At 30.2% G+C, this 18,641-nt stretch overlaps 2 protein-coding genes across 3 annotated transcripts; both read right to left on the reverse strand.

The window, feature by feature from the left end:
* Nucleotides 1–370: 370 nt before the first annotated feature.
* Nucleotides 371–2,247, reverse strand: LOC131003248 (homeobox-leucine zipper protein ATHB-22-like). Of its 2 annotated transcripts, none has more exons than XM_057929739.1 (3): nt 2,065–2,247; nt 1,569–1,900; nt 371–908 (listed from the first exon to the last, which is right to left on the reverse strand). In XM_057929739.1, the coding sequence occupies exons 1-3, from the start codon at nt 2,162–2,164 to the stop codon at nt 645–647; spliced, it is 696 nt and encodes a 231-aa protein (XP_057785722.1). In that variant the 5' UTR covers nt 2,165–2,247; the 3' UTR covers nt 371–644. The 2 variants fall into 2 exon arrangements, with proteins under 2 accessions (XP_057785722.1, XP_057785721.1); XM_057929738.1 differs by having other exon boundaries at nt 1,569–1,903.
* A 2,288-nt stretch (nt 2,248–4,535) lies between these two features.
* LOC131003249 (putative homeobox-leucine zipper protein ATHB-51) lies at nt 4,536–6,444 on the reverse strand. Its single transcript, XM_057929740.1, has 3 exons — nt 6,159–6,444; nt 5,650–5,957; nt 4,536–5,129 (listed from the first exon to the last, which is right to left on the reverse strand). Exons 1-3 carry the CDS (start codon nt 6,262–6,264, stop codon nt 4,863–4,865), a joined length of 681 nt encoding a protein of 226 aa, XP_057785723.1. The 5' UTR covers nt 6,265–6,444; the 3' UTR covers nt 4,536–4,862.
* Nucleotides 6,445–18,641: the final 12,197 nt, after the last annotated feature.

An 18,641-nucleotide genomic window follows, 5' to 3' on the forward strand; every position in this document is an offset into this window, starting at 1 on the left:
AAAATTAAATAATATTTGAAATTTGAATTTTAAATTACCTATTTTCATTTATGAAAAAATAGAAAAGCAAAAGAGAGCCCAGCCACCATCATTATTGGTGGTGATCATTGCGTGCTTTGAAAATTCACGATCACTGCAATTCACGAATCAACCACCATCCGCTGTTGCAATTTACAAATCAACCGCCACCATTAGCCAACTATCACTGCCAACGGTGGCGGGGCGGTGCGATGGTTGCAGTGGCAATATTTTTTTAAATGGGTATATATACTACCCCATATATATAACTCAAAAAAGAAACTATCAAAGTGATAATTAATTTCAAGTGACAAATTCCAGTTGTACGTAGGTTTAAGAGTAGATTTCGTGAGTCATTAGTTTTCATTTATGAAGTAACAGCCTAATCGGTCGAAACTCTCAACCACTCGACAACTAATTAACTATGCCAGTGGAGCTGAACATCACCCTAAAACCATCTAACGTAGACCTAGCTAGCTACAATTTTTAGCACTAGCATAACGCCATCACATGAGTTTGAAAGCAGAAACATATACAAACAACAACTAATTAAGTCCTCTCCAAAAAAAAAAAAAAAATTCAAGACAACAACTATTAAGCAATAGCAGCTCCATAATTGAACCAATTCAAGGGCAAGAAGGCATGGAAGTAGCCCAATAGGGAGGTGTAGCTGCCATTGTATTATTGTAGTCGGCCATGTTCAATGTGTAGTTGCATTCCTCAATCTGGTGAAGGCCCGCCACCGGCGCTGCCGCCGCGGGAGGGTGGTTGTCGGAGCTTGGAATGGATGTGCTTTCAACAGTTTCCTCACCAGAAATATCGGTGTAGCCGGTTGATAAGACTAGCTTTTTTGCTACTTGGTCCTTGAGGATTGCTCTCAGAGCTATAACCTGTAATTATTTGGATAATTGAGCTTATTTTATAAAATAATTTTTAAGAGTTTATAAGCTCCTTAATAAGCTGATTAGGAACTTATAATTTATCAGCCATACACAATAAAAAAGAAAACACAGAAACGGGATGAAATTCATTAGCCATATATCTGAATTTCTTACTAATCTTTTAAATTAATTATCATAAGCTCCTAAAAAAGCTGTTTAAGAGCTTAAGCGACTGGGTTCAACTACTTAATTATCATAATTCCACAACTTATACGAATCAAAATAAGAGAGGAAATTAAATTAAAAATGCCCAGATTGTATAGGAAGGATTGAGAATGTCTTAAATTAAAGCAGGCTAGGGTTTTCTACTTCAATTAAAAGAGTTCACTGATACAGAATATTACTATAGGTTTTAGAGAATACGTGAAAAAAAAAGTCTCATGAATTTAGTTGAGAGTTGCAGTGCAACTCTTTTAACAAGAATGTTGTAAGATTTGAGAATAATTTAGAATCATTACACACACTGACACACAATATCGGTCTTGTGATAAATAGAGGTGGTGGGGAAAAAGCAATAATAGAACATAAAGAGCAGAAGCAGTTGAATGAGTTAATGCTGTATCTAATCCATGCAAGTAACGGGAAGAATTAATTGAACAGAAATAATACCTCCTGTTGCAGCTTGTGTTTGTCCCTAGCGACAGCATCGTACTCCTGCTTAAGCGCGTCGTACAAGTGCTCGAGGCGCTTGCCCTTCCAGCGAGCCCTCCGGTTCTGGAACCAGATGGCAATCTGGCGCGGCTGCAGCCCTAGCTCCTTGGCCAGCTTCATTTTCCGGTCCGGTTCCAGCTTTATCTCCTCGTGGAAGCTGTTTTCCAGCAGCTCCAGCTGCTCGTTGCTCAAACGCTTCTTCTTCGGATCCACCCCCAAATTGTTCATGTTCATGTTCATGTTCTTGTTCATTATCATCGGCAGCATTGTCTGCTGCTTCATTTCTAGACCTACTATACCCCACCCCCCAACAAAAAAAAATAAAAAAATATTGTTGAATGTGTTGGTTTTTACTCACATCATGCAATATATGCAACAAGCCAACAACTCATAGTGTGCAAGGGAAAGAAAACATAAATATGAAATTTATATAGATATATATATATATATATACCTGGGAAGTGATCGAAACTGCAGTTGTAGAGAGAGCTGAAATTGGAGGTGTCTACAGGTCGAGAAACGTAAGGCATTTTAATATTACCATTCCAATCCATGCTACGCTATATTCTTTTTTTTATGATCGGTAAAAATGAATCTAACACTTTGGCACAGAGATAGGTTTTTGTGGGAATTGAGGCTTTTTGTGTGTGTGTGTGGTTCTAAAATATTAGAGTGCAAATGAGAAACATGTCTATCTACATATATAGTAGTAGCGTCCCCAACAGTGTACCCTAGCTATCAGAGTGTGTACGCTGTATGCTACTTTGTGAGAGAAAGGCGACGGAGTTAATTGGAGATCTAGAGAGAGAGAGGAACTAAAGGGTGGTCTTAATCAATTTTTTTTTTTTCATTTATTCTCTTTTTATATTAACATACTTGAACTTTTCTATATTCTTTTTAAAAAAATTGTTACACACTCACATTCTAACTTTTTAGGTGACTCGAACCTCAACCTATTAGTTAAAGGAGAAACGTCTTACTAACAGATTGTGTTTCATCGTCCTTGAACTTTTCTATATATATATATATTTAGAAAATATTTCTTTATACTCTAGCCGCAACTAACTTTACAAGCATAAAAAAATATAAAATAATTATATAGAGTTAATTATATTTTGTGTTTTTAATTTTCAATATTAAAATATTCGTAATTTGTATTTTCTATTTAAAATTCCCATATTTTCAGCAGCTTTCAAAATATGTCCTCAACTTTCGTTTTCTATTCAAAATCCCAAAAAGAATTGCGTTTTTAAAAATATGTCTCACTATACAATATCTGGCAACAGAATGATAAGTCAAGTCGTTGAATTCTTAATTGGAACGACGTTGTTTATAATAGGGTGAGGTGGAAAAAAAATATTCCACTTAAAAATTTCAGTGAGATGACACATCACTACATCGTAGAATTTTGTATGCGAGATATTTTTTGGGAAATCATTAAAAATTTAGAATTTTAAATACAAAATAAAAATTTAAAATATTTTTAAAAAAATGTTAAAAGTTACAAATAGACAACATGATTAACCCTGCAATAAAGCTATAAAGCCACAATGTGGCTGCTCACATATTATTTAAATAAGAAAAAAAATTAATATGTTTAATTTATTTTTTAAATAAAAATGAATTTAGTTATTTTATTGTATTGTTCATATTGTAATTATTTTTTGGTATTTAAAAAAAAACTTGTAAAAATATAACTACAATGTGAACAATACAATAAATTATGTAAATCATTTTTCTATTTAAAAAGTAAATTAAAATAATTTTTTTTTCTAATCAACTAGTTTGTGGGAAGCCACAATAGCCTCAATATGGTTATTGAGTATCACTCATTATATTAACATGTGTTAGTTCAAAAAAAAAAAGAGTGATGCTTCAAATTGTAGTCACTCACAAATTAGTTAAATAGAAAAAATTCTATTTTTATTAAAAAAATAAATTAAAATACCCACAATGTGACTACATAGATTTATTGGAAAAAAAAATGTGTGCCTGTGTGACAGAATTAGCGGTCCCGTGAGATTTTTATTTTAAAAGTCATTTTGTATAAATGATGCTTGGGAGTCTAATTGTTTTGAATGGTTGAGAACTATTGCTATTTTTTTTTTTTGGTAAATTATATAAGTAAATAAAGAAATTTAAAAATATATTTTTTCATAAATTATATAAATAAATAAAAAACTTTAAAGACCACGAGATGAAAGAGTACTCAAACCCAAGACCTCAAAATTTTAAACATTAACCTCCTATTACTATAGCAACACACAGAGAACTATTGCTATCTGCTCTCAATGGTATTTGATCTATAATATTATTTCTTCCCTTTCAAATTAAATAAAGTGAGTTTCAGTAATGGACTAGTTAGGGGTTACTGGTAATTTTAATTATAATTGACGGCTCGACTTGGTATATCTTTTAATGAGGGAAACGATTTGAGTTACTATTTGAAACTGACACTCCCGCCAATCCGCGAGTATTCAACTCCTGTCATGATTTATAAAGATATCTGTATACCAAATTGATTATTAGTTGCAAATAACAAAATCGAATTAAAATAATTAATAAAATGAAGTTATATTTCTTAATTAATAGTTGGAATCTTCATTCATTCTTTAGGTTTAGAGCAATTACAATTCTTTCAAAATTTATTTATATTTTTGGATTTAGTATTTTTTAAAATTTAATTCTCAAATTTTGTGAATTACTTGCAAGCTCTAATTAGATAAATTCTCGTCAGTCCTTTGCAAGACAATTTTGCTTGTTGTTGTCTGCGTAGTGTGAGCATATTCACGAACTGACATATATTTTTGATAAAAAAGAAAAACGACGCACTAAATTTTGACGGGTCGCTGGGGATATTTTTGAATATCTTGTCGAGTGACAACACCGTTGGGAACATTCGGATAACACAAACTTGCTCCCATTAAATTAGTCCCCTATATATTCGATATTACATCTTGTATTTTATTTCATCCGATACACATTACAAAAATACTGGTCAAAACGACACGTGTCGGTGAAATTAAATACGGGAAGTAATACCAAACCGCAGAGGAAGAAACACTCTAACTAAGAAACAGTCTCAAGACTCTCAACCACTACCTAAATAGCAAATTAAGTCTGGTAGTGAGTTAAATTAACCTCACCCTAATATTTAGGTCGACCTAGCTAGCTACATTAGCATAACATCTTAAGTTTGAAAAAGGAAGAAGATATACAATCAACAACTAATTTAGCAATAATTGAGTTTATTCAAGGACAAGAAGGCATAGATGTAGCCCAGTAGGGAGCTATCATCACTGTATTATTGTAGTCCTCCATGTTCATTGGGTAGTTGCACTCTGCCATCTGGTGGAGGCTAGCCGCCGCCGTCATTGCCTCCTCCGCCGCCGTCGCCGTCGGATCCGAGCTTGGAATCGATGTGCTCTCCACAGTTTCTTCTCCAGAGATGTCTGTGTAGCCGGTTGATACTTGATTTTTTCCCACTTGATCCTTGAGAATTGCCCTTAGTGCCATAACCTAATTTATTTTAAACAAATTAGAAATCTGCGAAATTATTTCTTTTGTTTTCTAAAGTGTCAATTAAACTATTAATTATAACCTCAGTTAGACCATTAATTTTTGTATGATTCATGATTATATATATAAAAACAGTAATTATCATTGTTGTCTTTATTAAAAAATGCATGACAAATAATTTATTCGGGACGGAAAGTTTGTACGTATATATCTAGAAAGCAGCTACTTTGTAGTCTTTTTGTACTTATAAAAATACTAGGTTTCACGGCGCGTAAAAAGTTAAAAAAAATATATATATATTCAGACATAGAGATACACTCCATGACTCCAACTCCTTAATTAAACAAGAAATATAGCAAAGTTGAGAATAACTTATGCATCGGTCTTGTGATAAATACAGAGAATGAGAAGGTGAAAACGGCAATAATAATTAAGAAGAAAAATGCAGAAGCAGTTGAATGAATTAATGGTGTATCTAATATTTGAAGCCATTGTGTGAAATGTAGTGTAAGAATATTACCTCTTGTTGCAGCTTTTGCTTATCCCTAGAGACAGCATCGTACTCCTGCTTAAGCGCGTCGTACAAGCGCTCGAGCTGCTTGCCCTTCCATCGAGCCCTGCGGTTCTGGAACCAGATGGCGATCTGACGTGGCTGCAGCCCTAGCTCCTTGGCCAGCTTCATCTTCCGGTCCGGGTCCAGCTTTATCTCCTCTTGGAAACTGATTTCCAGCAGCTCCAGCTGCTCGTTGCTCAACCGCTTCTTCTTCGGATCCACCCCCAAATTATTCATGCTCTTCTCCATCATCGTCTCACTCTGCTGCTTCATCTCTACCCCCACCACCAAAAATTTATATACCATGCAAAGTAAGTTGTGACTCCATCCCAATTAGGGCTCATCAGTTAATCCTTATTTAGGGTTTGTTAATCGTAATTACGCATACAGATCCTCTCTTTCTGTATCCAATAATGTATATATGCAACTTTGCTGAAATTAAGAAATGAAGATGGAGCTGAAATGTATATATATACCTGGGAAGTGGTCGAAAGTAGCGCAGTTGTAGAGAAAGTTGAAATTAGAGGCGTCTGCTGCAGGTCGAGAAACGAAAGGCATTCTAAGATTACCGTTCCAATCCATGATATGCTATATTCTCTCGACACTTTCAATATACACACACAATGGATGTGGAGAAAAGTTTTGGTTTGTTCTTGTCTCTGTGTGGCCTCTACTATGCAACACAGAAATACATGTAACGTATATATATGCTACAAGCACCACCAACAGTCTCTACCCCAGCAGTGCATGTGCTGTGTGAGAGAGAAACACTGAGTTTAAAAAACTGTGTGTGTGTGTGTGTGTGTGAGAGAGAGAGAGAGAGAGAGAGAGAGAGTTATGAAAGATGTCGTGATTTGTCGTCGGTTTGGTGGGAAGAGGGATTGAAATAGCAAGCTCTCTCTCTCTCTCTAATTAAATTAGAACTTTTCAAATCAGTACGTACTTTCATGGATATGCCATGCTTATGTAAATAAGATATGTTTAATTTGCTATTATATTATTATCAATATATAAGATAAGCAATTAATCAGATGAAAATTATGCGACAAAACAATATATATCTCACAATAAAATTATACAAAGATATATCCAAACATTTCCCCCTCTTGGAGATGTCATCATCGAAGGGGATCGGAGAAGTTAGATAAATTTATAGCCAAATATATGGTGAGGTTCAAACCTCACCAAGAACATTATTTTATTAAAAAGGAAACTAATTTAATCATGTAAAATAATCAAGAATAATAGTAGTTGTCAACTTTAAAAAGAAAATAAAGAACTTTTTTTTTAGAGACAAAAAAGAAAATAAAGAACTTAATAGTAATAGAATCAATTCCCTAACTAACAATTATTGAAAAACTATAAATATATCATAGGATTGAAGAAAAACTAAAATTTTGATGCGCACAAATAGTATACCATAAAGATCGGGAATGGAATTTCATATTTTTATTTATAAGGGAAGGCACGAGGAGTGAATGAGATTCAATGTACCACATTTTATATGCTTTAGTTTATATGCTTTAATTTAATTTTATTTTTAATTGGATCTTAGTGTACCACACTTTATGTCCCAGGAGGAGGACCTAATTAATCTTTACGACAGAATGAAGATAATTTTATTTGCCTTTTCTTTTCTTTTCCATTTTTTTATATAAAGAGCAATTGGTAGCTAGAACCAAGTAATTAATCACATAACATCTTACATTATTAAATAATTTATTGCTATTCTTGTCTTTCAATTTTACCTAACTCTTATATACACGTGCAGATCACTTATGAGTGCGCGTTTTTGTGAAAATGGAACCGGAAACTTTTTTCATATTGTGTCTCTCTCTCTCTCTCTATATATATAGGGGGCCGCTCCAATGAGACCCCCTAATTTTAGTGAGATCTAGGGCACGATCTGGTGCGTTTATTTTGTCAATCCTATGGCTGATATTGTATCTGGAGGGTGATTTTTTTTCGCAGGGTTCGAATCCTGGAGGGAGCATAATATTTTAAATTTTGTTATTCATCGGTATATACTGTGTTGTTCATTAGTATATACGGCCATGTTCATCAGTATATATGTCTTATTCATTACGAATTTTTTAAACTTTATTTTTCATCAGTATATACATCTTGTTCATTAGATATGTGTTTTGTTCATTAGTATTATATGTCTTATTCATTGTACTCATGTTACACGAAAAATAGTGCGTTCTCTTTGATTGTAAATTTATCACGGGAAAATGAAGAATAACCAAAATTTCGCCCTTCAAGAACATCCACAACAGTTCTCTCAAAATTTTACTCCTAAAAATACTCCTAAGTCTTCCCTAAATTATTTTTAACCCCTATTTTACAATTGCACACAGCAACTCTCCTATTTTTTATTATCTATGTCATTGACACGAGATGTATGGTTCATTAACACAATATGCAGTTCATTGACACAATATATATGGTTCAGTTTAAATATAGCAAATTCAAGAAAAATGATGCATGGTTCATTGACACGAGATGCGGAGTTCATTGACACAATATGAAGAATTTATTGACACAATATGCATGATTTAATTTTGACAGCAAAGTCCTTTCGAATTTTCATCCACCAGTTTTGCAACCTTCTTCTTCGTGTTTTCAGCGAACTCTGCCATAAACAACCATCATAGCCTCCATATCTATCGATCCATCAATCTTCTATCAAAATTTCATTATTCATCGTACCATAACCATAATGTACTATCTTTTTATCATTACATGAGAATTCGTCGGTGGTTGTCGCTACCACCGTCGCCGCTGTGCATCAACCACCATCATCTACCGTCACGCTGCGACGCATCGCAGAACTCAGGCAGAGGAGGAGGAAGAAGAAGAACAAGAAAAAAAAGAGAGGAAAATCACGTGAAGAATAAACAAAATCAATTACCATATTACCTTTATTATAAGATTCTTAAGTTAAAAAAAATCAAAAAGAATGAGTGAATATTAGCTCTAAGATCAAGGAGATGGATAGATGTGATTGAGTTCTATATATATACTAGCTACCTAAAGAAAGTGGTTCTATATACGATATAAACACTTCTTAATATATAAAATACGAACTATCTAAAATGTATGAATTCTATGTAGAACATGTGTGAATTTGCTGTGTAGCTGTATGAATTACGGAAAATAATTATTTTGTTATCTATGATATTTGAACTCGGGACTATGAATTCATCCAATAAAATGATGAATCAACCGTAGATCTTGATGATCTAGGGGATGAAAATAATTTCTATTTTATATACTCTTCTCTTTTGTCTTTTATTAATTTTCTTTTTTGGAGATGGTAAAAAAAAAAAAACCTATCATTATTAGAGTTTTGGTGTTGGTGGATAAGCATAAAGGAAACTGAATCAGTTCATGATGATGATATTCTTGTTTTGGTCCTATTTTGGAGCTAAATAGTCATTATTAATATGCGTGCTGACAAAATTTCAATGAGCTAGCAAAGCAACAAGGGTAATTAACATGTTCCCAATTCGACATTTTATTGTAAATAATATTTCATTGTTTTCATTGTACTCTCCTCTGTCATAAAAATATGAATAATTTATTATTTTGGAATGTCTCATAAATATGTAAACATTTCTATTTTTATAATTATCTTCTTATTTTTTATCCCTTTTTTTATATTTATTCATAAAAAAAACATCATAGCCCATCACTATTTCTCCTCAATTAACTCATTACTCTTACAATATTTTATAAAATATAATTCATTTTCCACTCACAATAACTATCAACTAATATTTTTTAAGACTCGTGTCACTCATAATTGTTCATGTTTTTGTTAGAATGAGAGAGTATATATATATATATATATATATATATATATATATATATATATATATACGCACGTGTATTGTATATTGACCACGATATTTAATCATATCTCACTTTAATTAGTTTTGAATTTTATACTCTTTGGAATTGGTATTCTATCGTTTTATACCGAGTATACTAATTAATGATGTAGTACGAAAATATATCCTATTCTAATTAATAACTTTTGGGAATTAGTATTCTATTGTTTTACAGAGTATAAATTAAACACATATTATTAATATACTTTTCTTAATCTTTAATTATCAAAATGAAACAGGATGTGTAAATATTTAAATGATATTCCTCTTTACTTGTTTTTTTTAGGGATCCTCTTTAATTGCTAGTTTGAACTTTAAATTAAACATATCCTCTTTACTTGTTTTACATAATATATAAATGGCTCTCTTTAAAATCATTTCTATTTAAATTGATCGAGTTTAATCTTATTCGGTCCTTTGCTATACAAGAAAGGACATTTTAACATGATATTAGAATCCAACTGAATAATGGACCACATGTCTTCTAATCAAATTCTTGGTTTTTCTACTAAAAAAAATACCAAATCGAGCCGTAAATAGCATTGAAAACCCACTCCATTATTGAGATCTCACTTCAAAGCTAAAATCCCTCATCTGTGTAAAATTAATTGTTGGCAAACTATTAGTTAATGCTAGAAATAAAAAGGAGTAAAATTTAAACAGATCAATTCGATCCGCCTCAATAGCATTTAGTTCCTACTAAACCAATTTCAAAAGACAACTATACCCCTCCCCCTTCTCACATTCCAAACTCCTAATCATAGATATTTTTCACATATATCCCTATTCATGCACTTAAAATTCATTCCCTATGTATGGAATCATTATAAAATTATATTTTATTTGTATTCTACGCCCTTTGCAGTGTGATGTAATGTAACATTTCTATTTTAGAAAATATACTTTTATAATTTTACAGTTATTCACACACAATCTTCACAAAAAATCCATCTCACACACTATTTATTAATTAATTAACAATTCAATTTTAGCGGGACCATTTCTTAACTCTATACATATCTTCCAATATTTTCTTAAAATTCGTTTCGTCGAGATTCATTATCATACTTTCTTTTTGGATCATCTCCAAAATGTATTCTCATTCTATTTTTAGTAAGTATACCCTACACAAATCACTCGCAACAAAATGATACATACATGTGTTCTACTCATACACATTCAATCAATTTCTTAAAATTCATGTCATTCTGAAATAAAAATGCATTTCGGGGACTAATGGAGTAATTAATTAAATAATTATTTCTAATTCTTCCCTATGTAAATATTTGAAGCCGTACTATATATCTCGGTTATATATTATACTATATAAATCAGTATATTTACTTTAATAATCCCCATTTTTTACAAAAGTATTATATATACCATATATGGTATAAAGTTATTTCCATTTCCAATCATTTTCTTTGTGGCGAATACTTGAAAAGAAATAATTAATAAATAACCTTTTTCGCAGCCGTCGAACTATCACAATCACACTAAAGTAAGGGACGTATAGGGACGCTCTTTCCTATCCCTACTCATTCATCACCAAATTATTATTTAATTAATTTTATTAGAATCACCAAATTAATTGAAGGCTTCATGAATCATGATGTCCGGTGTATAGAGCAGGTGTCATTTCGTCTCATCGTACATCAACTAATTATGCCATGGATGTACACCTAACTACTAGAGCAGGAGTAGTAATTGATTACTATTATTTCATAATTACACTGCTGGTATATGAATTCTTCTATAGTGATGAAAGTGTAGGAAATGAGATAATATATATCTAGATTTTACTAGAATTAGAAAATATTATTCATGGGTCAGTTTGGACGATGAAGCGCAGTCTGTTGGTAAGACGCCTCTTCTTCAACAAAGAGGTCAGTAGTTCGAGTCACCTAGAAGGCTAGAGTGTGAGTGTGTTTTTTCTTTCTTTAAGTGTAAATTTTTTTAAAAAAAATTCATGGGTCAGTTTCTTAATTGTTTGAGTCATTTATCATGATGTTGGAAGATAATCAATATGGTATAGTATAAAGATTGTCTAAGTTGCGATTTAAGAGTCGAATATAGTTCAATCTAAAAGTGGTAGTATACGAAACTTTTGCTAAAAATTAAACTGCTTCTAGTGATCAGTGATCACAACAATATTAATTCTGAGGGATCATAATCTTTTTTCAGATTATAAATTTGTATATATATGTAGTGATAATTATTCGTTAAAAATATCGTTATCGATCGGTAGTTATGGTCACTATGTGGTAGTGATGATCTTTTTTTGCATATAAGTTACTATTATGAAAGGAAGATTATGAGTATTAAAATATAAATACTATACCCAATAGAAAATATTATTAAAATAATTCAAAAAAATATTTACTAACAAAATCTACCATGAGATAATTATTTAATTAATTATACATTATTACATTATATAAATAGATTAAAATAGAAAATACCCATACTATTAAATTCCATCTTAAATCAATTTAATGATCACTCAAATTCGTCATATTAGAGTTTGGTAAAGTGCTGCAGGGTGCCCGCAAAAACCAAATCATTTGCCATTCCTATACAACTAATGACTTTGGAGGATTGTATTTTGAGTTAGTTTGTTTAGATTTTAGCTCAAATTATTCATCTTGAATTTTAAGAAAGTTACTCAATCATTGGGAAAAGGAATTATTATCTGCGTGAACAAATTAAAGAGAAAATATTGATCTAAAGGAAAGTCCTTTAGTACCAAATACAGATAAATTAATAAATGGCGTCACCAATAATTTAACATGAACCACTAAATATTAGTAAATGTTCTTCATTGTCATTGTACAACTCAGATTTATGGCTCATCTCAAAAATCGGACAGAATTTTTAAATTCGTATAGCCGTTCATACATTTAATACATATTTTACCATATTTGGCCAACGTAGGCGTCATCTATTCGTCGAATCATAAATGAAAGAAAAATAGCATTTAAATAAATAACTCAAAGTAAAAATAAAAATAAAAATTTGGTTACCGGATGTGCCTCTTTCACCAAAATGGTGCAGGTTATAATAAGAATGAGTCTCGCTATGTATGAGATAAAATATTAAGTTGAGTGATATTAAAAGTTTACTTCAGTTATTTTGAAAGTACGTACGTAATACTTTTTTAGTTTGTCAAGAAAGCTAATTAATTAATTTGGTTCAACCTACAAAAATATTTAACCTTTTAACCCCCAACCTACACAGCTATTGATTGAAACAAAATTAAAATATGGTATTAAGATAGTATATGGTGACATATATATATTGCATGTCTATAGCATATGATGACATCACGTTCTCACACTTTATTAATCTTGTTCTCATTTATCACGAAAAAACTATATTTTTATGTGAGAACAATACATTTTTTCTATAAATTTTAAAGGGATAAAAAATTATACTATCAAATATTGAATTCATGATATAATATTTTTCATAGAAAATTCATACATATTCCACATAGAATTCATTGGTTCATAGTTTGTATTTCAATACAACCTACGAACGCAAGAACATGAATTTGATCTTCAAATAAAATAATGAACTCGTCGCAGATCTTCGTGATCTAAGGGCTGAAAACAACTCCTAATTTATATGTTAAAACAAATTCATCATGAGAACGTGAGAACAATGCATTTTCCTTTATAATTAATGCATTCACTGTTAAAGTACATCCGAAAAGAATGAAAAGTTTCGTTCACTCTAGAATTTGAACTTAAGGCTGCATTCATCTTGATGATACATCCGCCGTAGATCTTCATGGACAAAGTATATATTGAGAATGATTGGATCCTTTCTCATTTAGTGCACAAAAAGATTTGAAAATATTATATGGAACAATAAATAAGGATAAAACTGAATTATGGTATATAATTTATATTTTTCAAATAATGTTAATTATGTTTTTTAACATACACAAAAAAAGTTAAATTGACTATAAAAGTGGAACAGAGGGAATATCGTAATTGAGAAAATTAGTTGGACTGTTTTGGTTTTAATAGAGAGTAAATGTTAAAGACGATTCATTTTCAGCAAATGTACAAATTAAATTTTTGATGGAATGGTCATTCAGCCAGCAGCACATGCATTGGCATTTTGCTTTGCGTGGAGAACAATATTGGAGTGGCGGAATTTTACTATGGCATTATAATTTATTTCTTTCATTTATAAAAAAATTATCATCACATTGCAAATCACATAAATTTTAATAAAATATGAATGAAGTTATTAGTGAAATAATGATCTTACTTTAAGAGTAAGTGAAATATGAATGAAGTTATTAATGAAATAATGATCTCACTTTAAAAGTAAGTGAAGTTATATGAACTTTAGTATTGTAAATAAAAATGACAATTTTTGACGAATAAAAAAAAGAAAGAATTATGTCAAATTATTTAAATGTTTTAACTAACTGAGTGGAAGACCTCGGGACCGAATCACATCGCGGCAAAATAATAGACCGAAGGTTCGATATTCATTAGAAAAATACCAAATCGAGCCGTATTTAAATACTATAGCATTTAAAACCCTCTACATAATTGAGATCTCACTTCAAAGCTAAAATGTAAATTGATTTGTAGGTAAGCAAATAACGCGCAAATGGGATCCTCTGTCCCAAAATATAGTGTGTACCATGTGTACCACTCTTCATTTCTTTATATTTATAAATGATTTTTTATTTCATTTTAATTTATTATGCTTTTATATATTATAAAGATAATTAACAAGGGTTCACTCATCCATTTAGGGTTTATAATTATTATTTTTATATTTATTTGAATTAATAATAGATTATTTGGGTTCATTAATTCAAAGTTAGGGTATATAATTTTTTAAATTTTAATTTTTCAATGATAAATACTAATTAGAGTTTATAATAATATAATAATTTTTATTTTTATAAAATACAATTTATAAAATAAAGAAATGAAGAGTGGTACACGTGGTACACACAATATTGTGGGACAGAGGATCCCATCTGAATAACGCGGGGGTGAAATGCTCACGTGGTCTCGGGATCGGCATATAGATATGAGGTAGTCACTTGTCCACTCCTCTCTAAAATCAAATAATGTTTTGTAGTCCCCTTGGGATGGCCTAGTGGATGAGGTGGTTGCCTGTTGTCCAAGAGGTCACAGATTCGAGTACTCTCGGCCACTATTACCACCATAGGTGGGGTGTGTGAGTGATTTGTATTATTTATTTAGAAATTTCATCAAAAAAATAATGTTTTGTATGAAAATAAATTATTCATTATAAATGATATTTTTAATATATACAAATTATACTTTTCGGATGAACCGAGTAGGGCCCTGAACAAAAAAAAATGGTGGAATCGAGCAGATCAAATCGGACCGTCCACACCATACATCTAGATGTATGGGAGAATTTGCGAATAGATATAAATAGATACAGAGAGTTGATATACATGTAACGCTCTATTTATTATAAAGGACAAATAAGATACCTCAAATTTGAATAGCTCATTTGAACTAAATTGAAATTTAAAATTTATTTCGAATCGAGTTGATAAGTTTTATTTAAATTTTGAATATTCGAATCGATTCGAATTAATATATTTTAAATTTGATAAATCGAAAATTCTATGATTATTATTTCCGTATGATCTTCATCGCATTTTAAGACCGTGTCCTATATATACATACCTGAAAACTTTTTAGGGTGAAAAGAAGGATGTTTGGGAATATTATATATTGTGTGAGTTTATTAAGATTTGCTTAAATGAGTTATTTACAATTTTAAAGGTTTTCAATGATTGGAAAAATGAATTAGTATATGAGAAGTGTCAGGCTCCAGGCATAGATATATAAAATGTTGCTCTAAGGGAAAGTCCTTTACAGATATATCAATAAATAGCATCACAAATAATTTTACACGCTTCAATAAATACCCAAGTAAATGGTCTTCATTGTTCATTTAATTTACAATATTTATGGTGCAACTCAGAATCGCACGGGATTATAATTAACCAAAGGGAAGTTCATATAATATAGCAAGTAAATAACTAAATTAAAATATCAGTTGCTTGCAAGCATAGACGTAATAAAAAAAATAAACGAGAAATAACACGATAATAAAATAACTAAAAGGGAAAAGAAAAGGTTGGCAATGGGTGGGTTTTTAACTAAATGGTGTCTAGGTAGCAGCAGGGCAGTCAGATAAATAAAAACATAAACTAACTAACAATGTTGTCAGAGATAAATAAAAATATAAACTAACAATATTGTCAGAGTTCAGAGTTCAATATTATTTTAACTCGTTTTTATAAGTTAACTAGCTAGTCCATCCCATGCGAGATATATATATATAGGCTACATTATATTTTATTAATTTTTAAAAAACTTAAATTATATAAAAATATTAAAATGTCATTAGCTATAAATTAGATTAATTGATAATAAAAAATTATGTTAATTTAAATACTAATATTTGATTTAAAGTGTATAATAACAATATTATAAATCATGTGATTTAGTATAATGTTAAATTTAATGAGTATTGTATAATAATAATAATTAACTATATAAATTTTAAAGCAAAACAATTAAGTCAATCTCATTTTAAGCAAATAACACTAAACCTCAATACAACAAAATTAGTAGACGTCATTTAATACGGAGTATAACAATTTTGGGCTCTTAAAAGTCCAAACTACTATATTATTATTATTATTATTATTATTATTATTATTATTATTATTATTATTATTATTATTATTATTATTATTATTAAAGTTCATATTTAAACTAATTAAAAAACCATGAAACATACTAATAATATAAAAAGAAAAATATAACACCAAATATGTTTGTATAAATAAATATTTGTACACATAATTAAATAAATTTATATAATATTTTAAAATATAATTTTTTGATATATAACTATTTATTTATTTACAAATTCATATTAAAATTAACACAATTTCTTTCTCCTTAATTGCATTAAAAACTAGTACTCCATCTGTCCCTGAAAATTGTGACATTATTACTATATCGAGACGTCCCTAAAAATTGTGGCATTTTTTTAATTGGAAATAATCCCACAAACTTTTCCTCTCACTATTTACTAAAAGGTGTGAGACCCAGTCTCCACTTAAATACAACTATCACACTTTTTCTTAAAACTCGTGCCATCTCTTTCGGGTCTCAATTTTTAGGGACGGAGGGAGTATTATAATTAACAAAAATTTAGATTTAAATAAATATAATTAAGCAATCATGTACACTATAGAATAGAAAAAATGACATCTACTTATTTTTTCACCAACTAAAGAAAACAAAATGAAAAAAGTGTATGATATTCAACATTAGAGATATTACTATCTCGAGACGTCCCTAAAAATTGTGACATTTCTTTAATTGGAAATGACCCCACAAACTTTTCCTCTCACTATTTATTAAAATGTATGAAACTCAATCTCCACTTAAACACAACTACCGCACTTTTTCTTAAAACTCGTGCCATCTCCTTTGGGTCTCAATTTTTAGGGATGGAGGGAGTAATTAAAAAATATTTAAATTTAAATAATTATAGAAAAAAATGACATTTACTTATTTTTTCACCAACTAAAGAAAACAAAATGAAAAAAATGTATGATGTTCAACATTAGAGATAAATGAAAGAGAACAAAAATTATTTTTGACACTTTAAACGATCATAAATTATTCGTTTCAAATTCATTCTTTATAATTTTTACATCGAATTTTATAATTATCTTTTCGTAATCTTTAATTGAACATCTATAATGAATATTTTTTCATAAATCGAAATCAACGATTTTTTGGAATAATATGTTGAGTGGAGAGAAAAGAGATATAAATTGTATAAATCTAATGTATAAAAAATGTTTGGCTTTTAGGGTAAAGAGATAGTAGAGTTGTATAGAGATGAATAGATACATAAAGTTTGAGCGGGAAAAAAATGTTTGGCTTTATGGATTATTAAATAAAAATTTTATTGAAGAAAGAAAGAAAAGAAAATCGTGACAATCCTTGACTACATAAAGACGCATATTAAGGGCCGAGTCTCATCAAAACCTTATCGTAAAAAATTCATTAGCAAAAATTTTGGTTAAGGAAAAAGAGTGTTCATCTAAGGGCCACATGTAATTTTTGGTAAATAATGAATAAGATTGAAATATAAGCAGAGAGCGTGAGATCATATCTTAAAAAGAAAATATTGTATACTATTTGTAGACGTCAGAAAAATAATTGCAGATTGCAGTGACCGGACTCTAATCCGCATCATGATCCAAACTCACATCCTGATCCAAATCGTGTAAATGACACTATTCGGTTATACAAATGAATGACACTGTCTGTAATTGACACTATTATGTTATACAAACGACATTGCGTATAAATGACACTGTGTATAATTGACACTATTCCAAAATATAAATTACACTTCATGCAATTGACACTATAAGATCGAAAATGACACTATAACATTTTAAAATGTTACAGTGCCATCTATATAACTGAATAATGTCAATTATAGACAGTGTCATTTGTATAACTGAATAATATTATTTACACGATTTGGGTCAGGATGCGGGTTTGGATCATAATGCGAGTCAGGGTTTGGATGCGGGTCAATTGATTGTACGGTACACCTAATTGTGCTCAGATTTTTGTGATAAGTAATCAGGAATTAGATTATCATGCATGCTCGTATATTCAAAATGATAATGACAAAAGTATTTATATCGTGCATGTCATTAAAATGACAATATGCTAACTTTATCGACTCGATAACCTAGTAGCTTGATGTTACGTATCTATGTATCTCACAAATGATACTAATTAAGTACTTATACGATCATCTATACTATATTAAAACAGCAGTTTTCAATTAGAAATTGATTTCAAATCAATTTGAAATTGAATTCAATGGCAATTTTGAAAATACTTTTAATATGAAGGTTATAAATATATTATTCACGTCCCATTCATTTCACACGTTCACTAATTAAACCAAATCTATTATCTATTAATTAATTAGACA

The sequence above is a fragment of the Salvia miltiorrhiza genome, unplaced genomic scaffold (assembly GCF_028751815.1).
Source record: "Salvia miltiorrhiza cultivar Shanhuang (shh) unplaced genomic scaffold, IMPLAD_Smil_shh original_scaffold_180_2, whole genome shotgun sequence".
Lineage (NCBI taxonomy): Eukaryota > Viridiplantae > Streptophyta > Magnoliopsida > Lamiales > Lamiaceae > Salvia > Salvia miltiorrhiza.